A 26700-nucleotide genomic window follows, 5' to 3' on the forward strand; every position below is an offset into this window, starting at 1 on the left:
CATAGGCAGAAGACTGCACATCAAGAACCTGATTAAAAAAATACTGGTTTGACAATGTATTCAACTGATGATTACATATAAGATAGAGGTTAGGTTATTTGTAAAACAGACTCCCTTCCCCCCAACAAAAAAGTGGACTTATCCTTTAATGTTACCAGTAGTATGACATCTAGTAACATATATATCCTGATATAAATGTCTGTGTTAAAGTAAACCAAATAACAATGTTTTCCAATTCATTTCTTTAAAAACAATAACTGGCTATAAATAGAAAACATTTTTGATCCTGGCACATTTAAGAAATATAATTCAACATAAATAATGAATAGTCATTTATACATTCAATCTAAAACCCTCCAGAGTGCAGGTGCAATTTATTTCTGCTTGACTAAGAGAAATATTTAAGGGTATCTACTAAGCAGCGATTCCAACAAGCTGCCGATTCTCAGAGGTTTTCTGTCATCTTTTAAAATGGCAATTTTATTGAAGACAAAGCTCATCAGGTTTTGTCTTTAATAAAATTGCCTTTTTTGAAAAAAGACAGCAAACCTCTGAGAATCGTTGGCTTGTGGGAACCGCCGCTTAGTAAATATACCCCTCAAACTCCCTAAAAAGAATTAAACTGGGATTCAGAGTCTTGTCAAATAATTTATCCCAGTTTCAGTAACAGTAGTTGAAAGACACCTGCTTTACAGTTGTTAAAGATTAAATGAATAGCATGACACAGTCAGTCATTTTAATAATTTCACTATGAAATGATGTAAGTGAAGACACAGAAAAGGAAAAAAACAAAACAGGTTTATTTTTTCCAGTTGTAAGATGATACAATGCATTTTTTTCTTATTTAGAAAGTCCAATAAGTTCGTAAGCAAAGAACAAATAGCTACAGCATTCCTGAACCAAATATTAAAGAATGTGATGCACCTTTTTCAATTGAATGTTGTAAAATGAGTCAAGATTGACCTCCTGACTAATACTGAAAGCTATCATACTTTTTCAAACTTAGGCAGTAGAGAGTATATTTAGTATTGGATGCATTTTCCCCAATCCCCCCTCTCCCGTTAATCGTTAATTATCCTCGCTCATTGCAACAATAATGGATATACGGCGGGCATTTATCAAACAGTCATACTGGGGCAGGATATCCCATAAGAGGCTGTCCCAGCAATGACTCCGAAAAGTTAAGCTTTTTGGAGTTTGATAATGTGGACCAGACTGCAGACCCCATTAAAAAGTAAGGGGACTGTGGTGTTCTGCGATACTTGGCCTAATGCAGGACATATGTAGTATTTTGCATATTCATAACTTGCAATTCCTTATGCATAGAGAGGAGGAATGGGAGAGGGAAGAGTCTGACATCAGCATGGAACTTTGTAGGGTAAAATGATAAAATTAAAAATAAAAAGTGAACCAAGCATCAGTGCTCATAGCTTGAACTGATTACCACTAATGTAGGTAGTCAAATAGTGTGGGGTCCACCTGCTAAAACCAAAACCAGCACCAGACTATAACAGGCTGGGCCGGTCACACTATAACAGGGAAACCCTCAGGGTGGGGTCTCCCTGTCATGAAGAAAACACAGTTCAAGCCTATTTAGCACAGGGCTAAATTCCCTAGGGAACACCAGCTGTGTGGTAATAGTCTAGTCTAGTGAATGTTAGAGTAATCATTGTCAAAATCAAGTCCAAATATAATATTTTAATACGTGGCAGTATTGGTCACAGAAAGCCTTGGCAGTCATAAACTGCTTAAATATGTTGGCACTTGTAGAACTACAGGTGCCAGCATACCACCAGTTGCTAGAGCATATTGGTGCTTGTTCGAAACTACTAAGTGCTAGCATGTCCTTTACTTAAGGATATGCTAGTGCTTACAAAACAAAACAAAAAACGCCCACATAGTAAAAGTCGTTTCATTTAAATAAACACTCCCAAAATTCCTCATTCTTCACTTTATTATACTGGTAACCACAAATTGATTTCTTCTGCTTCTCCAATTCTTCTTCTCCAACTTATTTTTTCTCTGACCATATTCTCCATGATTGGTTAGAGTATGAGCATACACGCTGATTGAATAATTGCATAAAGACTCAAATAAGGCCTCAATTAACTTCAACAATGAGGTTTTGGGTAGATGACAGCAATAATGATGGGTTTAGCAAAAGAGGGGCAAACTCAGGAACTGATTTAGAATAAGATATATATTCTGTAGCCTGAACATTGGAGTAAAATTACAGCCACAAATATTGTTTGCATTTTAAAGTATTTTGAACATATTTTAATGTGGCCACAGTAAATATATGGTAGTCATTATCATTATCAACTTGATGATGATTTCTGCTGTATTAAGATGCAATCCAATGACACTAAAAAATAAAACCCTCAAGAGAACTGTGACCAATTCCTTTTTGTGGAATTGTGAATGAATGAAAGGGATCAACACATGAACAGCCAATAGGGGTGGTGTCACGGTAATATCCAAAGTAGCAGATTCCTTATTGCCAGCCATGGTTTGCTGTGGCATAAACAAAAGAACGGACCCCAGCTATTCATCAGGGACCCCCTGCAATTATGTTGCAGCCCACTGTCCTGCTCCTTCGTGTGACAAGCTGATGCCAAAATGGTGATAAGTAGGTGGGTCAACTAGACGGAAACTGGTACAAGGTCAGACTGCAGAGTACCAAAACAGAAACCAAAGGCGTGTCATGATAAGCCAGTTCAGGAATAAGCAGGTTACCAGTTGCAGTACAGAATCTGAATCCTAAGAGAATATATAAATAGTCTAGGAGGTATATTTACTAAACTGCGAGTTTGAAAAAATGGAGATGTTGCTTATAGCAAACATTTGTATTCTAGTTTTTATTTATTTAGTACATTATACAAAATGACAGCTAGAATCTGATTGGTTGCTATAGGCAACATCTCCACTTTTTTAAACCCGCAGTTTAGCAAATATACCCCTAAGTCTGGTACACAGGGATCAGCCACAAGGAGTCACAGGGAACACTGAAGCACAGGTACAAAGTGAACCTAATACCAGGGGCGGATCTAGAAAACTACTGTACCCGGGGCGATTTTGGGGGGGGGGGGGATTTAGGCCACGCCCCTTTCTAACAGTTTAGGCTGCCGACGGCTGCACAATATGTGCAGGTCCGTCCAGCCGTGACAGGCAGGGACAGTGTGCTGCCCGGCTGCTCTGATTGTGTTTTAAACACAATCAGAGCAGCCGGGCAGAACACTGTCCCTGCCTGTCACGGCTGGACGGACCTGAACATACTGTGCAGCTGTCGGCAGCAAGTGTCTGCTAGGGGGGGCGATCGCCCCGATCGCCCTCCCCTGGATCCGCCACTGCCTAATACACTGGCACTGAACTGTGCACAGAGCAGTGCTAATACAGGTTTTGTTAAAATTGGCGGGCTTGTGAAATCAGGAGATACATGACTGAAAGTACATAGTCCCTATTTTGCCACCTGCCTATTGTTTTAGGATGGCAACTGTGGGGAAAGGGAGTGTAGAAACTAGGTGCAAGATCATGTAGAAAGAGGATGGAGGTCATCCGATTCTGTAGGTGACAGTCGGAACTCTGTGACCGGTATGTGACAAGTGCTTTGCATCAGATCAGCTGGAGTATAGCAAAACATTGTACTGAAACCTTAATGTTAATTAAGTTCACTCATGTATGGCTCTGCAAGGAGCAAAGCCTTTTCATTTTCCGATGGTTTATCTTCTATATATATATATAATGGTAGGGAAAGTATAGGTTAAAGGTGCTGATTTATAGGACTGACATAAATGTAAGACATGGGAGGATCATGGTAAGGTCAAAGTAATCCAATTGTAAATAAAATAAGAAATACCTTATGAGACAAAGATGTTAAATACATCTGTTGAAAAATGACATTGAGCTTAATGGAGCTTTCTCAGCCAATCACAAGCTGTTTTCCCACCTTGGCCACTTTTGATTGGCTGGTGCACAGGAAAACCGTCCAGCTCCATTCAATTAAATGCAATTTTGTAGCAGATGCTCCTCAGGGAGTAGTTTCACTCACCTCATGGAGCATTTTATTTTTTTCCAATTGGATTATGCCGTGTATGAAGATTCCCATTCGATTACTTTAGGAATAAAGAATTTGCAAGTTAAAAAAATGGTGAATGGGGGGTGTCTATGTACTTATTAACCCTCTTTGTGTTTATTTCTATTAAAGCTTTTGTGTTACTATGTGTTCCACAGTGGCCACTCGCACTTTCAGTACCACAATCTTCAACATGCGCAAACAGACAATCTCTGCTAATACTTGCTCCTGACATGCGCAGACACTTTTGCTTGTTCTGTCTTGACATATTTATACGTTTATCTAATTCAATTTGGGGAAATACGTTTTCATTCATGTAAAAATAGTGCACTTTTTCATGCCCATAGTTCACTTATCACACCCTACTATGTACACTTCACGTTGAATCCTATGAATCAGTCACTTTTGGTTGTACTGTAAGAGCCCCCAACCTACCAGAAATGGCACTACAAGCAAAAATGAATAAAGATTTCAGGAGTTGTGTTAAAGTAACTAGATGTGAAATAGTAACTCATGAATGACACAATGCAATCAATTTATGTTGTATCAGTTGTCATTTTAACGCTTGCTACATCTGTAAAAGAGGACATCAGGCTATTATCTATAAATTGCAATGCCATTTATTACTGAGCTAACTAACACTTTTCCGGTTGCTTGCCATAAATAATTGCAAATATAAAATAACCACTTGCAAAGAGGATGCAAAAGGGTTAAGTGCAAACTAGAGCTGTGTTGACAAGAGAAATGCTTCATGACCATTTATGTAATTGTGATGATTCATTGGTGAATTTCTCATACTTTGAAGTGGTTGTAAAACCTTCTTCTGCCCTGTCTGTTGTAAAGAATGGACTGTGTTGAGTACTTGCATATTTGCATTTTTTTCTGAAGTGACAATGACACTGGCCTGGAGTATTTCTTTTACTCTTTATTACTCTAAGAATTGTAAATTGTCTAAGGATCAAGAAATTATGATACACTAAAAATGAATCTAAATAAGGCATTGTCAACTGGGTTTCTTTAAAAGAAAAATGGATGCAGATAGGTTGGAGTATTTATTACCACTAGCACTTCAACTTCAAGCATTAAAATTATGAACTAATTTAAAAATGGTAGCTCTCCTGATTCAACATAAATAATATAAGACTCCGAGTGTTCTGCATTATTAAGGATAAGTCCCTGTATGCTGAGCATGATGCTTGTCATTTGAGAATTGAATGATGTATCAGTTGCTTAAAACATTTAGTACATGATGTTTGTATTGTGCACTTCAAATTTATTACAGGCTTGACCTGGTGGATACTTTCATCTGACAGTTATTACCTTAAATAAATAATTGACTGACTCTCATTTAGGATATCAGTATTAGAAAAAGTACTGATTTAAGCCTTTCCTTACTAAACAACTGGTCAGATACACAGAGGGTTTTTTAATTTGCTGAAAAGTCCAAATCCGTACAAAAATCATAGAGGAAAAGTTTGCTGCCATGCGTAGAAAGCTCAAACCCTGCAGAATGGTGAGCAACTCTTATTGTTGTGCCAGGACAATAGTAAATTAACCCCCTTAGCTGGGTGGAGCGTTGTTCCCATACCAATTGGAAAGGTTTGCTAGATAAATGTTTACTCTATATTCCAGTAGTGCAGGGCTTTAGAATTGTTGGGGACCCTAACTTCTGGAAGCAGCACTGAGTGGGGAAAAGTGAACAATATCAATTCTAATGATGAGGGAGAACTCATTCCCCGTGTAACAGTTGGGACTGGATACATAAAACTAATAGGCATTGAGGTAGTATAAGAATGACATTGTAACATTGTGACATTTCTTATGTGATTTATGGGGTGGAAACTGTATAGGGAGCCGGCTACTGACCTTGCCCTCAATTTTCATCAAGAGAAATATTGTTTGAAGCCTGTGATAATACTACTTCAGGGGGTCTGGGCTAGCTCTAGCACTTATCCCTATTGCCCAATAAAGATGGGTGAGAGTACCTTGAACTTGGTTGGGGGCAGTTAATTTCCACCTGCTTCCACCACCCCAGGTTATGGGTTAATACCCTAACACAAGGCTGGAGGCCATGTTACTTTCCTGTCTCCTAGAGACAGAGAAAAACATTGAAGTTCTCCACACTAGTCTAGTGGCCATTCATTTCCACTGACCCCAAATATCTGATGTTTCTAAACTGACACCAGGACGTGTGGCAGCCTACAGCCCTTAGCATGAAACTCACTTGTTAATTTACCTCCTCTCCCAGAGCTCCAGCAGGAGGGTGGATTAGTTCCCAAGTACTAAGCTGACTTCAAGGAAGGCAAGCTTGAGCCCCCAGCTCAAAACTCGGGCTATATATTTTTATCTGTCCCCCACTACATAAGTGGTAAGTTTGGGCTCACTTGATGTTGTGTTATTGTCCTTTCTCCCACACAACACAGGTGAAATGGTATTTTATTTTTCTCACACCATTCCACTGGCGTTGGGAAAAAAAACACAATATTTTGTGTTTTTATTACTGTGCCCCACACTGCTACAGGAAGGGCCAGTAAAAGTTTAGTTATCTTAAGCACTCCATCATTAATGGACACTGCAGCTTAACCAAACTGTGAGTATCGGGTGAAGCCCTACATTGTATCGTGATGTTAACTCTTATTGAGCTGATGTTTTCGTTTGATAACAATGACAGGTGCTTTATGTGATACAGCATAGTACGAGGACACCATGGATTTTGTGGAACTCAGCTCAAATCTATAAATACATGAAATGTTTCTATAATGTGGAAAAGAAGATGACATGTTAAGAGGAAATTATGTAATTTTTCAAATAAAGGGTATTCTGTGCATTTCTCTAAAGTCATTAATTTGTGTTGTCAGAATCATAAGAAAGTTAAAGTATTAAAATCATTTGCAGACTGAACAGTATTCTCTTCTCTAATGTATCAAAACAGAAACAGAACTGTTGAAAATTGTCATAACAAACAGCTGGTCCAGAGAGTTTGCAAAACACTTGAAAGGAGATGTTCCATCCACCCCACCCAGGAAAGACATGAATAATTAGTGCAAGAATTTATAGTAAAAGTTCTTGAACTCTTATTTGCAAGCAATTAATAAGATATTTAACAGCCTGCATAACAAGAGTGGGTTCCAAATTGCTAATTCTAGCAGTGGTTTTCAGGTTACAAATATAAATATAATCCTTGCTAAACACAGAGTCTAATGTTATCTACAAATAACTCCACAGTACATATTTCAAAAATAAAGACTTTTCCAGGTAGAGGTATAAAACTACCACCCCCTGATGAAGTCACAGTAGTGATTAAATGTATCCAAAATGCCCCCCCTTAACACACAGGAACCAGGATATCACAGTGGAACGCATGCGGACCCTTCTAATTATTCACCACGACAAGAGTTGCACACTGTTTTTCCTTTGAAAATGCAGACTGTCATTTAAGATCACGGTTTATCCCTAGAACCAATACTAACAGCAAGTATTAGGGTTTTACAAAACTTAACAGTCTTGGAACTTTTATTATACATTGAGCTGCACTTTAAACCTACAGTGTGAACCAGGACTATAATATCACTGACATTTTAAGAGGTCATTCTTTTTGGCTGTATTATGTTGTCTTATATAATATCATTCTATCTTTATTTTTAATATACTGCATGTTTTCATTTTTATTTCATGTTATTATACAAATAAATTATTAGTTGTTTATCTGCAATAGAGTTTAAATATACACACCCTCATTGATATTAGGATAACTGGCAGCAATTATATTAACAGAGAGATTTCCTTTGATTTGGTATAACAAGTTATAGTTTTATGTATTTATATTTGTAGCTGACTGGGTTTTCATTCTCTCATTTCAACTCAAGACACATTTTATACAGTATGTATTATTCGCATGTATAACACTGCTCAATAGACACTAGTTTGAGTCTTCACATTTTCCCAGTTTATATAGCGCTGGATCAATCCTAAATGTGCATATAAAACTACGCTCAATTGTATATTTTATGCAGTATAATATGTTTTTAATTCCTTAATATGTCTCATTTAAGGCTATCCATTACTGTTTGGTCAGTGACTTCACAACGTTGTTTACACTCAAATCAGTAAGTGTTTTACTTGTCAGAATGTTGTAGGTATTGTTGAATTTAGCTAATGACTCTTTATTGATATCAAGAATAGCAGGGTCATTCCACATCATATCACCCAAAAAAACATGATTTGTCCACCATCCGTCTCAGATTTTTTTGAATTTTTTTTTAGTTAAGAGAGGATGTCAAAACAACTATTTCTGCCAAATATCTCGACTGTCTGACAACTAGTTGATTATATATTGGTTTTTCAATTTATTAAATAATTTACTAATCGCGGCTTCTTTATCCAGTTTATTTGAAGTATTACAGGTGTTTATTAAGGAATCGACACAAAATTTGGAGCCCTAAGGTAACTCTTCCTCCCGAATCCAAAAATCCAACCCAAATTACTGTGTCTGCCTCATGTTTTGCGTTACGGCAAAAACGCACATTTTTCGAATATTATTAAAAACTCTAGATTCAATTGACATTAGGGATCCCATTTTTTGGAGGGTGTTTAAAAAAAGGTATAAATTATTACCACAAAAAAATTCAGCCGGGTACTCTCTTTCATAGTGGAGAAAAAAAATAACGAAGTTGGTGCTCGATTACTGCTGTACAGCATACATAATTTACACATTGTTAAAAACTATACCAAAAAAGTGAACTAAACTGAGGCAATGGGATAAAACTCCTATACAAGAAAATGAAACAAACAGAAACTGATGGGAAGGGGATTCCCTTTAGAGAGACCAAAACTGAAACTTTCCAGAGAGAGAGGGAGACACAGAAAGAGTCAATAATGGCAGCTGCTCATTTGGTAGTCTTTTACATACAGACTGCCATATTACTATTTACTCAAAAACCAAGTAAATTATGTATGCTGTACAGCACTAATCGAGCATCAACTTCATTATTTTTTTTCTTCACTATGAAACATAGTACCTGGCTGATTTTGTTGTGGTAGTAATTTATACCTTTTTTTAAACACCCGCCTCATTACTCATTTGGCTTCAGAATTTTACAAGTTTCTCTGGTGAATTTTAGTCATAAGTGATGGAAAGATATGAGACATTTGGCAATTGAACATTTTTTCTGTAAAGACAAAACCGTAAACAAGCCAAAACTTTAACTAACACTGATAACACCTCAGTAACAAGATTTATTAATAAATATTAATGTTACTATTTCTGAAACATTTCTTAATTGGCCTTCTCAGAATTCTTTAAGATGAAAAACAAGATGTTATTGCCAAAAGGGGAGGTCACCTGATCTATATACATACGCTTTTTTTAATGCCTTTTCTGCCAAAATACTATGATTTGCTTTTTACATAGACTTTCACAGTATAGATCTCTAGAACTGTGTACTGAATGAAGGAATACTTATCTGCTCAATATAACATATGAATACCGGGAGTGACTCGCCTTTCCTGTACTATACCTTACAACATTAAAGACTTTTTTGCAGAAACTATCTGGCTCCAATACGTCTACTGATCACTTTTCCAGTGTTGTGGCAAGCTGACTTGTCATATTACCAAATTTCAGCAATTCATTTTGCAGACCCAAAGTGCAACAATGTATTTACTTTTAAATCACATTAGATCATAGGTAATGTCTATGTTGACAGAGTAGCCAAATAGACAAGTGCAACTGGATTTGAACAATATCAAGGTATTGCTGTTTTATGATCTCTTAAAACACATGGTGACAGTTCCTAACAGTTAACCAACATTGTGCTACCAAATGAAAAATGGGTATTAAAATGAAAAGCTACATCACATGGCGTGAAAGTGCTATATGTTCCGGACATAATGGATAGACCTATGGTCAAGTTTTATCATTTGACTATGAGTCAAAAGGGGGTGGATAAGTTATCCTCCAAAAATATACACCCCCAATTTGAGGGCATTTTGTGTAGAAATCCTCATGTCTTTGTTGCCTTTAAAATAATGTAAGAGTAATGTTTTTCGTCAGTGAGTGCCAGTTGCTAATGTGCTTTGTCAGTCGATAAATATTGATTACATTGGACCCTTGCCAATGGCAAAAAGAGGCTTTACATATGTTTTCATAATTGTTGATGTTTTCTCTAAATGGGTTGAGGACCTTCCCGCTACACTTAACACTGCTTTAACTACAGTTCACTTGCTATGGAAAGATGTTCACCCTTTGGAGGTTTCTAAATGTGATTAAATCTGATTATGGATTCCACTTCCTTGGACAGGCTATGAAATACGTGTGTAATCTGCTGAGGATCCACCATAATCTGCAGGTATAATTAAAAAAATGAACTGTACCTAAAAGGAATGATGTCCAAAATTATTCTAGATGTAGGATTAGGTTTATCACCCACCAGTCATACTACTATCAGTGGCAGTGCCAATGAAACTACCATGGCTACCCTCATGGTACAACATTGATCATTCAGATCATTACAGGCCTTCAGCAGTATGATGCCCAAATTAGTGTGGCAATGTAATAATGGTAAATTTTATTTTCATAATAACAAAAGTTGATAGGTAGCAACTCATACAACTGTACAATTACCATACGTGGTTTTAGAAAGGGATTATATTGTACTAATTACTGTATAATACAGACCATGATTTTCACTGTTTTTACCTTACTTTTCAAAAACATCAGTTACTTGTACCTTCCCTCTTGATAGGGTAAAAATGGTATCATATGATAAAAGTTAACATAATATTCACTGAAATTTTGAAGGTAAATTAGGAAAAATGTCTTAAAAACTTTTAAAGGTTGAAGTATAACAAACAAACAATTACAACTTCCTAGAAGCAATATTTTTTTATTAAATATAGGTTGATTGGAAGAAGTTGTATCTTTTTATTCTCAGCTAATTAAGTCTTGCCATCTATTTTTGTAAGCTATGCTAAGCACTTTACAATGGATATTTAAGGTTCTAATCATTTGCTCACGTATAACTGTTTGATTATATTGTTAAGTGGTCAGAAGTACATGTTCTTTCAGTTTACTGGGAGATTTGTTAGAAACAACTTGTAATTAATGCAAACCACTGGTGGATTCTTCTAGGTATGAAGAAAAGTGGAAGTTGATAGATAGGTAATATAATATTACAAACTAATGTGCTTCTCTTATTTTATAGTTTACAATGACATATGAGATATTTGGACATTGTTCTTGTAAAGACAAAACCATAAGCATTCACTGTTAGGGCTAAAAAAGGGACATGTGATAAGATACATAGGTATGAAAGTCATTAATGCTTTTTCTTCCAAATGACTATGACTTGCCTTCATAATGTAGAAGTAGTATAAATATCTAGATTTGAATGTAGGAATGCATATCTGCTAATTTGATTTGCATGCTGTAGTCTTGGCTTTCGAAAGATAGAAAGAAGTTGCCTATTTATAATATAAAGCAACAATCATATTGGTCATATTTGTCATATTCGGAAGTAGCTTTTTGTCAAACTCTTCTAAACAATAGTTGACAGACTAAGTACAAAATGTTGTCGACCTAATTGTCTCGGAAACCAAATTGCTTTTGCCCACTTAGGAAAATATGTAATTTTCTAAGGCTGTTGATACTCTACAAACTCCTCTGTGAACATTCCTTTACAATTTCCAAATAATAAATGTAGTATTGTGAAAATGACATAGACAAGTTGGGTTCAGAAAGGGTTCTCTTATGTTGGCTGTGTGAATGATTACAAATTAATTTCAAATTACACATGTAAGAGAAATAATGTACATTAATTAAGAGTAGAGCTCTTGAAAGCATGTGTGTGAATTAACACTAACAAGAGAAAATGACAAATCTCCCCACACATGTCCCAAAAGATCTTATGTTGCACTCATTTTGCATACAAAGTACGTTTAGAATAATACGTCTTTTCCACAGGGGAAGTTGGTAATTGTTAATGAAAGTTAAAAACACAAGTCCATTTACTAACCATCAGGATCGAGGAGATTTGCAATCCCCAAGTGCTGCTGGGCAGTGTTGAATGCATGATCCAGCCGTTGAACAGCAGACTGCTGGCAGAGAACACTATTCCACTCAAACAGATCCGGTCTGTAGAAAAAAAAAAGAAGCTTGATGAAGCAAATATAGTTCACTTGTTTATTCTTAGTTTATAGAAACTAAGCAGTATTATAGTGTTATGTAGATGCCTTGAATCATTATATGCAAATCTAAACACTCCAAGCACTCTATTTATTATTATGCAGTGATAACAAAGATTTTTTTTTATCAACGCTTATCGTAGTGATATAAAATCAGTTACTGCTGCTATTTACCAAGAAAATGTCACCAGAGCAGCTGAGTGACGCTCAGCTGCCCAGCTTTACTGATTGGCAGACTCGTTTACTGATCGGTAAGAGTAGTTTTACCGTTTTGCCAGTCTTGTGTGCATCTGCACATGCGTGACACCTGGGCTTCCAGTTCCACTTGTTAAAACATAAACATAAAAAAATAATATGTAGAAATGATGAAATAAAAATTTCATTAATTACAATTAGAACAAAATACTTTATTTTAATAAATAAAAGAAAATGTCTATGAATATTCCCTCTCAAATCTCTTTTCCGGGGGAAGCTAACACCAGTGATAGCATGGCAGACTCCTTGAAAGATATAGGGAAGCGCTATCTCCTGTACACCCAGCTTTTCTATTCATAATAAAAAAGAGCCCTAAATGTTTGAACTCCATGTTAGTTGCACATTCACGGAAACAGGATACGGCTCTTGTTTTTAGCTCAAACTATAGATTGTTGACACACTGCAAAAGTTATATTTCTTTGCATGTGATAAAGTTATTGTAGAAAATGTTAACTCAGGTATTGTACGCTCAGGACAGAGATGCCGGATCAGCTTTTTGAAATTGGACCTGTGTAATACATATGCTGAATGGTTGCAGTGGAGTAAGACCAGATACATACACCCTAACTGGAATTATTACTATGTATGCATGCATCTGAAAGCTAATTCTGATTCAAGGCAGTCATGCATCACATATATATATATATATATATATATATATATATATATATATATATATATATATATATTCCATCCACATCCAGTTTTAAATAACAAAGCAAGTTTATTATGACAAATATCTTGGTACCTAACACTACGACATAAATTATTCTTCCTTTTCATTACTTACTCGTGGAACTACTAGCGTTGTGTACGGTTAAAAAGTAAATGTTTCTACTGATAATTATTATTCAGTATTTATGACCAATAACATATAATTAAAAACATTTGGAGAAAATATAGAGTGTGATTTAGAATTAAGAACAATTCAAAGATTCACAGAAAATAAACTTTGCTTAAATACAGCTCTTTTACTGTGTATGCTACACTGAAGCTCATCCACAATCTGCTTTTTTATGCTTAACTGTCCCACTGAGTGATATGTTGTGAATGTTTTATTATAGATTAAATAGCACATATCTGCAAAAGAAAGATCTTATAGTACTACTGTATAATTAATCAGGTTAAATGCAATGTTCTGAAAATATTGCTCGTTTGATCCTCATTTTACTCAGTACAGTAAGGGTAATGTTTGTGATTAACATTGACTTAAGTGCTATAATGATAATGGGATAAGTGTGCTTAAAGTTACCTCAGGAAATCCCAGTCCTGTGGCTTTTCACACACATTAGGTCATGACTACATTTTCCTGGTCGTAGGGATGCACACAACTTGGCTCGTATTTGCGTGAACCCTTAGTCCTTTTTTCATTTGTAACCTGATTTGCCTTACTTGACCTTGTCTGAGCACCCACTTCTGAAGTGAGCTGTCTGCCCGAATTTCTGTTATTGGCACTCCAAGCACTTTGCTCTATGCATACCATGTTCTTATTCTCAGGAATTCCTGTATCAGACATAAGGGCAGGAGAAGTTGCTTTCTTCAACATTCATCAGGTAAGTGACTCACAGGAAGTAACTTACGAAGCTCACTAGATGTGCACCTCAAAATTGGTTTTTCACTCGTGCATCTGCACAGTCCTCCCAGTGTATTGGAAGGTACATGCCTGTTGCCCACTCGGAGGAAACATATCCAGAACTTTGGATATCTTTCTGCCTTTCTGTACACTTCCGCACTATACTAAGACACAAACTGTAAACGTCACATCAAAGTCCAACCTCCTACCACTTTAGTACCATTCCTTTCAATAAAAATAAATGTATACATTTTGTGCCCTGGACAAATGGTCCATGCTGGAAGGTGTGAATGGGTTTATATTTTACTATTCTACTATTTTACTGACGCAGCTGCTTCAGTCCACATTATAGACAGCCTTGTCCATAGATTTGGTGTACAAAGCTCTGCACCACTTCGTATCATATCTATATTCAGGTATACTTGTTATAGATTGCTAGTTCATTTAAAAACTATACCTGGCACACTGTAGCTACGGAGAAAGCTACATGCTATTTCCATGGTAGGGACAAAAATTTAGTTTGACCTGCTCTTTACTGAAAGCAGCAACCAGGCATAACCAATATGTCTCCTATATTATATATTAGACCACATCCAACCTATATACACACCTGCTAGTCTTCTCTTATAATAGGACCACTGAGACCTCATCCTGTCAGGAAAATTTGTATCTGCAATTGGAGAATAACCAAATACAAGCCCCAAACCTAGTATTATACCTGAAAGTATATGCACAGTAAGAAATCTTAAATCATTGAGACTCTTAAACAAGCCTTGCCTGCAGTACTCAACCTCTTTGTTCCTTCCCCCTACAACCCATTTACTAATGGTTATCCACTGTTGGCATCTTGTTATGACTTATGTATGTTTATGTATGTTTATAACTTTTTCTCGTGCTGGCTTCCGTATTAACTATGATAATGAAAAATGTATGGTAATCCATGCTTTAAATCCTAATCCTGGGACTGTGTTAATATATTAAATATTCTAATGGTACTTCAGCATACTATACTTAGGAATTACAGTGCAAGTACATTTTATTCATATGAACTAGAGTGCACTCTCCTCTAGATACTTTTAAATTACCGGTATGTAGTACAGAATAATTGCTTTACAATTACAACAATTTAGAACATTTTTCAGAAATGTTTAAAATAGATCAATAATTGGCAGTAAAATATATGAAGGGCCCATTATTCCATTATCTTCCAGCTATGACAGTGTTTCATGGTCAATTTTAGCAATGTCAAATGCAGCACATTTGATTTTTGATTTCAGATGAAAAATTCAGAGTAAAGATGTAGTAGGTGAACAGTGATGATCACTTATTTTTCTAGTCATGTATTGGGAATAGTGATCTATTTAAGTAATGTACACCAATCAGCCACATCAGCCACAACATTAATACCACCTGCTTAATTGTGTAGTTTCCCCTTATGCTGCCAAAACAACTCTGACCCATCGAGCATGGACTATACAAGTCTTCTGAAAGTTTCCAGTGGTATATGGCACCACAACGTTAGCAACAGATCCTTTAAGTCCTGAAAGTTGCGAGGTGGGGCTATTTTCCTCAAATAATTCCAGAACAATTTTTGCATTGTGGCTGGGCATATTATCTTACTGAAAGAGGCCACTGTCATTAGGGAATACAGCTGCCATGAAGGGGTGAACTTGGGTGTTTAGGTAGGTGGTGCGTGCCAAAGTAACATCCACATAAACACCAAGAACCAAGGTTTCCCAGGAGAACATTGCTCAGAACATCACACTGCCTCTGCCGCCTTGCCTTCTTTCCTTAGTGCATCCTGATGCCATCTCCTGACTGTCCATATAATATAAAAGAAAACGTGATTCATCCGACCAGACCATCTTCTTCCAGCTCTGGCACTCACATGCCCAATGTAGGCGCTTTTGTCACTGGACAGGGGGTCAGCATGGGAACTCTGACCTGTTTGCTATTACACAGTGCCATATGCAGCAAGCTGCAATGTACTGTGTGTTCTGACACATTTCTATCATAGCCAGCATTAACTTCTTCAGCAATTTGCGCTACCATAGCTCTTATGTGGGATTGGACCAGACGGCAAGTGCTCATACCCCCGCACATCATTGTGCCTTGGGCGCCAATGATCTTGTCGTTGGTTCACCAGTTGTCCTGCCTTGGACCACTTTTGATAGGTAATAACCAAGATGTGCCGTTCTGCAGATGCTCTGATCCTGTCTAGTAATCTGGTCATCAAATTTGTCAAAGTCGTTCAGATCCTTATGCTTGCCCATTTTATCCGCTCCCAACACATAAATTGCAAGAACTGCCTGTTCATTTGCTGCCTAATATATCCAACCACTTGACAGGTGCCATTGTAATGAGATAATCAATGGTATTCACTTCACTTTTCAGTGGTTTTAATGTTGTGGCTGATTGGTGTGTGTATGTGTGTGTGTGTGTGTGTATGTATGTATGTATGTATGTATGTATGTATGTGTGTGCGCGCGTATGAGTATTTGTGTGCCTCAAATCCCACTACATGTCACCAGGCACACATTATTCTTCCCACTCCCAAGCAAACATATTCGCTTAATTCCACCCTAAACTCTTTCTGTATAGAGGTATATTCATATATAATAATAATAAAAGAGGTATATATCATAAAGGACGAGGAACAGTTGAAACTAAATTGTATACTTTTGTTTCTAGACTTTAAGTGTCAAATTTGTATAATGATATTATTAACATGATTTTCTGGGATAGAATTAACTACATGAAAGTAGTAATGGGAAGGACTGTTTCAACATAATAGAACGCAATAGTTGAAATTTAAGAAAGGTTACCAATTTTGGTATTTTGCCAGTTTAAAAAGGGTCATGTGAATTTTGATAATTTATAGAAAAACAATATTTAACAAATTACATAAAATCTATCCATATGGAATTCTAAATATACCATCATCTTATATTCTGTGTTAATGCCATTGGAATTTAAAGGCTCTCATAGTATTCCGACCCCATATGCTGCCTGAGGCTACACTTTTTAGTCCACCAACATCTCCAATGACAACCGTGATGAAATATAATCTCTGTATTTGAAGTTGCAGAACAAGGATTACTACCTTTCACAGTTAGAAAATCAGTTGGAGCAATATTTTTTTTATAGATAAAAGATCTGCTTCAGAATAGATACCATATGTTTGTGCACATTAACTCTATAATTCTAAGATACTACCTAAATATTAGAGATGCTTGGGCTCGGTTTTCTGAAAACCGAACCGACCTGATCGTAGGAGATCCGGGTAGGCTCGCCAGCCGGCTTGGTACTTTTGCGCATCCTCGAATCTGAATCGAGGCAAAACGTCATTGCTGCTTTGTCGGATCTCGTGGGTTTTGGATTCCATAAGTACCTTCCTCCACAGGAGATCCAGCGCCAATGCTCAAACAGAAACAGGGGTAACAGTATTCTTGTCACTCTCCAGTCTCCAGTGCCATTGCTCATACAGAAACAGAAGGGGTAGCAGTGTTCTTGTCACTTGACAAAAATTGACTGGAAATTACTGAAATTAATGTTATTGAGGTTAATAATAATGTAGGAACAAAAAAAGAGCCAAATTATGTGATTTTAGCAAAACAAATAGGGATTTTAGGAAAAAATAGGGATCCAAAACCAAAACACGCGAGGGTGGTTTTGCCAAAACCAGAACATGAAATTAATCCAGATCCAAAACCAAAACACGGGGATCAGTGAACATCTCTAATAAATATTGGTATCTTTTGACTTACAGACATTCTAAGCCATTGCCAAGAGAGATAGAGAGAATTTAGGAACCACAAGAAATGCAGACCAACACTGCTTTTATTGTGCAAGTGCACCTAATTACATGACTAATGTAAATGCAAGCACAGACCACTTCTCAGTCTTTGGAACTGGTTCAGTAAAAGAAGGGTGTGCCTATGTTCGTGGATTTGCAGATACACTTTAAAATGTGCATGGACGAAATAGTATAAACATTATTTTAACAACCTGCCTGCTAACCCTTTTGCACCACAGCTGTCATTAATCACAACTTTTACATTTATTTTCCTTTTCTCCTTACAAGTTGCTCAATTTAGTTTAATTTCTCTCTTTAATTAGTTATTAACATATAAGCTTGATTTACACCACCTTTGAGCAAGTAAAGTAATCAGGCCCTCTTGCATAGAGGAGAAGGGTATCTATCTACATATATATATATATATATATATATATATATATATATATATATATATATATATACATATATATATATATATATATATATATATATATACACACATATATATATATACACATATATATATATATATATATATATATATATATATATATATATACATATATATATATATATATATATATACATATATATATATATATATATATATATATATATATATACATGTATATATATATATATACATATATATATATATATATATATATATATATATATACATATATATATATATATATATATATATATATACATACATATATATATATATATATATATATACATACATATATATATATATATATATATATACATACATATACATACATACATATATATATATATATATATACATACATATATATATATATACACATATATATACACATATATATACACATATATATATACATATATGTATATATATATATATATACACATATATATATATATATATATATATATATATATATATATATATACATATATATATATATATATATATCTTGTATTGATGAGCATGCTTTCAAGTATATATTTGGTACGCATATGCACAGAGGCCTGGGTTACTTCACTGCCATCATATAGATCCAATCCAGTCTTGTCAGTGCAAGATCTTCAAATATAGGGTCCATTTTTAGAATTTCCCAATGTTTAGTGATTGTGGAGTCAATTCTATGTTCACAGCAGTAAAAATTGGTATTGAAAGGAGCACTATCTTTTTTCTTTTCCTTTTCTTTATACTTCAATAGGTCTGATCAATTAACCCCTTCAATCTTTATTACAGCGTCCAAGATCAAATTATCAAGATAACCTCTATTTTGGAAGCGTTGAGCATACATAGATACTTGTTCTTTGTACTCAGATTCAGTACTACAATTTCTCTTGATCCTATAAAATTGTGAGTAAGGGATATTAGTTTTCCATCTCCTAACATGTCCACTTTCATAATGAAAGTGGACATGTTAGGAGATGGAAAACTACTAAGGGGTAAATAGATCAGACCTATTGAAGTATAAAGAAAAGGAAAAGAAAAAAAATAGTGCTCCTTTCATCACCATTTTTTACTGCTACGAACATAGAATTAGCTCCAAAATCACTAAACATTGGGAAATTCTAAAAATGGACCCTATATTAGTGAACATTATACCGGACAAACCAGATATTATATTTAGAAAGAATAAAAAACTCAAAGATATCCTGTCCCCCAGCATGATACCCGAAATATGTAATGACACCAACAAAACTAAAATACCTCTGAGACTGAGAATACAGGAGCATATACCGAACATTAAGAATAAAGTAGAAAGCCACTCAAAACATTTCATGTATATACACAATTCAGACCCCAGCCATATTACCTTCAAGAAGATTGAACATGTATCTCTGGGACCTAGAGGTGGAGACATCCAAACCAAACTAACAATGAGGGAGATGTTTTGGGTATTCCAGTTAATCATCCTTGCCCCATCATGTTTCAATGAAGTTTATGAGATCGCACCCTTTTTGTGACTTGTTACTATTATGCTTCCATTACAGTTTTATCATTCGTTATCTCTAGATTGGTATTTATTTCCTATATCATGTAATTATTTATTAGCTGAGACAGAGTTTCTGATACCTTTGTTTTAATATATTTCTTATCAACTTATAACTCTATAGAGAATTTTAATCTGTTTTATAATGTCATTCCTATGTTTTCTAATTGTTTATATGTATTATACTGTAAATTATTCTTTGAAATATTTTGTCATTAACTTATGCTGCCACATTTATTAATGAAAGATGGCTATGGGGATTTAATCTATTTATATACTTTATGGTCCTATTTATGTATTTACTTCCTCTTATGAAAGCTGAGTAGTCTATTATTTAAGTACTTATTGCTAAGTCCTATCAATTACTTTTTATTACTTGATATTATTTATTTTCTTTTATTTGTACCATAAGAGGAAACTGGGATACACTTATAGCTAGTTTTATCAATGGATATCCTTCCCATTTCCAATATGGCAGACTACCGATGTCCATTATACTCAGGACCGGACTGGGACTAAAAATCAGCCCTGGCATTTATAGTCCACAGGCCCACCTCAGTTCCAGCAGGAAAGAAACCGAGGTGGACCTACGCGGCGGCACCAAAAAGGGCGTGGCCACATTGTGTTGTGGGTGTGGCCAACATGGGGCAATGATACATTCATTAAAATAAAACATTACATTTATCACGCCAGCCCCGAGGCACATTATAACAACCCCAGCCCACTGTACTTATTTATGCTTCTGGTGCTGCTGACATCCATCAGGGTGGGCACTTTCTGTAGAGTGAGCAGGGAAGCTCTTAGTCTCACAAGATTACCAAATCATGTGAGACTTAGAGCTCCTCGGCTTGCTCTGCAGGCTGTGTCCTATCTAGAGACTTGGAGCGGCTATCTGCTCCCTCCTGCTAACCAGAGCTAGATTAACGCTTGGGGGGCCTGGGGTATTTAAGACAGGGAGCCCCTATTATGTAACATAGTTATCATTTTAGACAAATGTTAGACAAATACACAGTCAATACTGTGTGCACTACTGTTAGTTGCACGCAGCTCTGCCTTCACAAGCAGTACAGTGTGAAGCGGGACATACCTCCCAACTGTCCTTGTAGTTGGTCCAAATCTCACTAAACGAGACAGTCACCAAAATTTGGGACTTCCCCACCAGATTAAGGACAGTTGGCAGACTGTCCTGCTCTCTCCTGCCTGTCTTGTTAGTTTCACCACCTCTGGAACCTGGTGTCTTTAGTTCAGTTGCTGCTTGTCTGGATACTGGAATGCTGGAGGTCCTATTTGGAAAAATAATGGGTACATGCAATTTAGAACAGTCCAAACAGCCCTGGTGTTTAATCAATACAACCCATGTTTTATAATTAGGCCTCCCTCCAGCCCCAACATTAAAATACTAGTATTCACATTTAATATAAATTGCTGCTGCTGCTAAATAAACATATTTCCCTCCCTCCAAACAACCCCAGCAATAAAATGAAATAGCATTTACGTTTAATAATTATACCTATTTCCAGTAACCATCACTGCCATTAAATAATTCATATTCACATTTTTTTCCACAAACAGCCCCACTTTCAATTAATAGCCCCCAAACCACCCCATCATTAAATTAAAGGTCCAATCACACTATCTTAAATTGCTAGGCCCTAATATAAAATTAACCCACATCACCCCACAAATAAAATAGCACTAGTTAAATAATTAGCCCCCACCTAAACTAAACCATTAAATTAATAGCCTACTTCCCACATTATATTAACATTCTCCTCCTTCCCTCATGCCTGAGTACATGCCCCCAATTGATATTATGTCACACAATAGTGCCCCAAAATCATATTTTACCACACAGTAGTGCCCCAAAATCATATTTTACCACACAGTAATCCCCCAAAATTATATTTTACCACACAGTAGTGCCCCAAAATCATATTTTACCACACAGTAGTGCCCCAAAGTCATATTTTACCACACAGTAGTGCCCCAAAATCATATTTTACCACACAGTAGTGCCCCAAAATCATATTGTACCACACAGTAGTGCCCCAAAATCTTTTTATGCCACAATAGTGCCCCCAGTTGATATTATGCCACAATAGTGCCCCCAGTTGATATTATGCCACAATAGTGCCCCCAGTTGAAATTATGGCACGCAATAGTGGCCCAAATCATATTATCCCATTTTTTGTGTGTCACCTTTTCTCCCCCCCGCCCCCCCGTTTTTTGTGTGGCACCTTCTATCTCCCCCCCCTGTCTGCTATTGTGTGGCACCTTTCTTCTCCCCCCCCTGTTATTGTGTGGCACCTTTTTTGTTCTCCCCCCGTTATTGTCTGGCATCTTTCCTCTTCTCCGTCCCCCCCTGTTATTGTGTGGCACCTTTTCTGTTCTCCCCCCCCCCGCCCGGTTTTGTTTACTTACCTTTTTCTCAGCTTCTTCTGTTTTTGTCTCTCCTGTCCGCTCTTCAGCTGCCTTCCAGTTCCTGTGGCGGCACATGTGACCAGGATGTGTCAGTGCACTGACTGCTCGAACCGGCCCTACTGACCATCGGCCCTTCTGGCATTTTCCAGAAGTGTCAGATGGCCAGTGCCGGCCCTGATTATACTTTATGTCCCACATAAAGATGGCCACCGGAGCAAAGAACTAATACTAATACTTTGCACATAATAAGAAATAGTTGATTTAATTCCATGCTCTATCATTAAAATCACCCTATGGATTGTAATCGCCATAAAAGTAAGTTACTTAAGCATCCGAATTTGTATATGCGGCAATGCCCGAGTCGCACATGCGCAGTAAGTTCTGTGCAGTGCGTATGCGCAAAATGGCGGCACCCATCGCTATAAATAAACGGACTGACAAACAGGTTTTATACTCTCCTGATGAAGTCTTTTTAAGTTGAACCACGTAGAGGTAAGGCAGTAAAGATTGGGACCCTCTTTTTGGCATCGTTCTCCAGTTACTATCATCGGTTTCCTATGACACCTAAATGCAGTGAAGTGGAGATAGGGATTGCATGTGGAATACAGATAAGCTCTTTTTTATTATTTCATTGTGAGTGTGTATTTTATATTGTTAATAAATTAGGACTGTATATGAAAAAGCTACACTATATGGGACTGTTTTTTTTCTGTTTGCCTATCCTGAACTTGTTGATGGAGTGAAATTGAGCAAGGATGAGCTCCAGTTGCATAAAGCAACTTTACAGATAAGCGCTTTTTACTATACTTCTGGTACGCACATTTCCAGGTGGCTGGGTTTATATTGGTGTTACTTGTTTTGAAGATATTGCACTATTTGGTTCTCTCTCCTTTCCATATGAGTATACAAGACTGGAATGGATCTATATGATGGCAGTGAAGTAACCCAGGCTTCTTGTATTGATGAGCACGCTTTCAAGTATATATTTGGTACGCATATGCATACACCTTGGTCTCTGGGACTATTATCCCTAAAATATTACACCATTGGCGCCTTTCCCCTCTGTTTTGTTTTGTAGATTTGATTATCGGTTTCACAGAGGCTGCCACTTTGTATGAAGGAGGTTTCCTGGTGTGACAAAGCACACACTGAAAAACCTAGGTGCTGAAGTGATTCTCACACTAATGAGATGAGAAACTGCCCGCAGCTGTAAAGAGGTGGTGCTAACACCCCCACAATAATGGAAATAAATACAGAGATGAAAACAGCGCTGGGAGAAACTCAACCCAAAATGAGTATCAGTAATATGATATCAAACACATGCATAAGTCACATATAAACATAACTCCTTAGAAAAATGTATAAAAATATATAAATGTACAATTTATTAATCACACAAACAGATAAAAATGAAGGTCTCAGATAGCATAGAGACTAATGTAAAACATCCAAATAGAATGGTAGCACAACATATATTTTATGCTGGATAGTACTGCCTTGGTAGCGCTATAGTTGTGAAAAAGGTTTCTTGGTGTGAACAAACTTTGAATTATACCTACTCAATCCTGAATTAAGAGCCATATTTATTGACATTGGCTGCTATGTATATATATATATATATATATATATATATATATATATATATATATAACAGAAGCGCTGCTGGACAAGTGGTGAATGACAGAGATATATGGCCTAGGCTGTCTGTCTTCTATCTGATATGCTTTTAAACCCCAGGAAGATTGACTGTGTGTGATAAAAAAAAACTCTTAAAGAGTTTGTGCAGCTATAGGGTGAGCCAATATAAGGGTTCCTGGGGTAGACATGGAGAGAAAAGGGTGGGCTCCGTTTATAAGGCCCATTTAGGGTTTTCTAGCCAACAAGCAAGTGCTGGTAATCAGGATTTGCACTTGCAAGGGGATGAGCAAAAGCTGGTAGGCAGTTTAGTCTGCCTCTCAGATTAAGTGAAGAAGTTGTATGCTTCCTGAGAGACACTGCAAAAGGTGACCAGTAAGTTGTATATTTTGTATGTTTGTGGGACACAAGGTCCTTTAAATGAGAGAGGGTGTTTAGTTAGTGTCAGGCAATGTGTTTATTTTGAAAGTTTATTTTTTTCTTCTTAAAAAAACTGTCTGAGACCAGCTGTACCAAACCCATAGACCTGTGTGACTTCTCTGTTGCTGTACATTTCCATCTACTCCAGGAGATGGCTCACTCTCCCTCCCCCTATCCCTTGAACTATGCAGCAAAAATGTTTTTATGCTTACAGACTAGTTTATATTATTCTTGAAGGATTTTGTTGAGTTCACCTGCACACAAAGAAACATTAATTGTCATCAAAATTACATTATAACACAAGCCATTATGCTACATTTCTTTAAATAGTACATACATAGTAAGATCACATTAATTTCAAATTGTATTTTGCAAGAATCAAAATTAACCACTTGCTATATGAAAATAAAGGTAATTTTAATAGTCGTTTGAACTACCAAAGTAAAATATTTGTTAGCTATCTTCCAAAAGTGTTGTGCTAATCTGCTTACTAACGCCTAATGATTTATTTTCATTATTGCACATACAGAACTAAAAATTATGACTTGCACTAAAGAGAGCTGTCTGTATTAAATAGAATATGGACTTTTTTTTTAATTTACAATAATTCCATACTTTGAAATATAGAAAACAAACAATATCAGTAGGCACCACCAGTGCACCTTTCATCCCAGAACGGCTGAAAATGTGATTTCATTGCCATGCTAGTATAGCTGTAGTGATGACCATTTACAACTAATGTCTCTTTATTTTAAGAAAAAGAAGCAATTACTTTTTTTTAAAAAAAAAAAAATAACCTCTGTGAGAAATCTTTAACAGCTCTTTAGAAAACATAAGTGACAGGAAGGGTCTTTCAAACTACATTAAAAAATCAATTAAGAGCTACAACAAAAAGGATACAGTGGTATGTTGTGTTAAATCCTGAAAGTACCTTATGTGTTGTGATTGTGTTTATTGAACATATGATCCTGCCTATTTTAGCTGAATGTTAATTGTGCTCAATTGTGTTTACTCTGGGAGAGCCATGTGTGAACGTAAGAATAACAATGTCAAGATGCAGATGCTCCAACTAAATAAAAACTTTTAACATATTAAAAACTCAAATGCCCATATGTTCCATCTCTGCACTTCAACATGATAATTATCAGTGCAACAGGAGAAAATATGTTTAGGTGATACTTGCAGTAACTTTCCCATGACAACAGAATGTCACATATATTATAATGCTTACACATTTTTGGATTTTAACTCTATTTCTTATTTAGATTTTATTGCTTCATATTATTTTGCACACTTGTTTTATTGTTGCCATCTATATGGAATAACATGGCAAGTCCCACAGTCCCACCTCCATGTGCCATGACGTTTGGGACCATGTTTCATGGTGTCCACAACTCATCACACTGTGAGCCCTGGTCACCGTTTTTATTTTTATTTAATTGGTTAGCCAATTGGCTGAGCTAAATTTCTTGGGCTACCATTGCCCAGACTTCTTGGGGGAGATATACTAAAGTGCAGCTTTTGTAAAGTGACACTTTATTTTTTTTACTGAAGGCCAAACTGCACATAAAAAAGCATGGTGTGAAACCACTATCCCAGTTTTTTTAAATGGTAAGCATATAAACCATGTCATTTATTAAGCTGAAAATCACATGTCAAACCACAAGAAAAAGGGCAGGTTTTTTTTATACATTGTGATGATAGACAAGATAGCTCAAACTGCCAGAAAGGCCCCAAAAAATTAATTTAGTAAAGAAAAACAAATGTTTACTCATTTCCATTGCGTAAGAGGTCAGGCTACTCAACATCAAGCCCAGTCCTCTAGAAAGGGTGGGGGTAGATGTCCAATGGTTACCAGGGTGCAAATGTGCATGCCACAAGAGAGTGCACTACAAGTATAGCCCCTCTTTGAAATTAAATAAAGAATAGTGTCCCTTTCAGTGAAATAAATAATTAATATGACCTTTAAATTAATATTGTGCCCACGATTTTTTAATATAGGCTATGTCTTTAATAAACAAGATTTATCTACTAGATTAACTCACTTCACTACCGAAACAGTGTGTGAGCGGCTTATCTTTCCCATAGGGTTTTTAATTATATACCACATATTGATTACATCAAATTAACAACAGAAAAAGATTACAGGTGAGCACAGTCATGGCCAGCAGTTTTGAGAATGACACAAATATTATTTTTCACATAGTCTGCTGCCTCAGTTTTTATGATGGCAATCTGCATATACTCCAGAATGTCATGAAGAGTGATCAGATGAATTGCAATTAATTTCAAAGTCCCTCTTTGCCATGACAAAGAACTTTATCCCAAAAACATTTCCACTGCATTT

General features: G+C 36.2%; 1 protein-coding gene across 8 annotated transcripts in view; it reads right to left on the bottom strand.

Moving 5' to 3' along the window:
• The window catches only part of DMD (dystrophin), a 1967742-nt gene that overhangs the window by 1407457 nt on the left and 533585 nt on the right, over window positions 1-26700 (bottom strand). For all 8 annotated transcript variants that reach the window (XM_075200299.1, XM_075200300.1, XM_075200296.1 and 5 more), the window contains exon 7: window positions 12085-12203. In XM_075200299.1, coding sequence (XP_075056400.1) covers window positions 12085-12203 — 119 coding nt within the window. The remainder of the gene's footprint in view (window positions 1-12084; window positions 12204-26700) is intronic.

Source organism: Mixophyes fleayi, chromosome 2, assembly GCF_038048845.1.
Source record: "Mixophyes fleayi isolate aMixFle1 chromosome 2, aMixFle1.hap1, whole genome shotgun sequence".
In the NCBI taxonomy this organism is placed as follows: Eukaryota; Metazoa; Chordata; class Amphibia; order Anura; family Limnodynastidae; genus Mixophyes; species Mixophyes fleayi.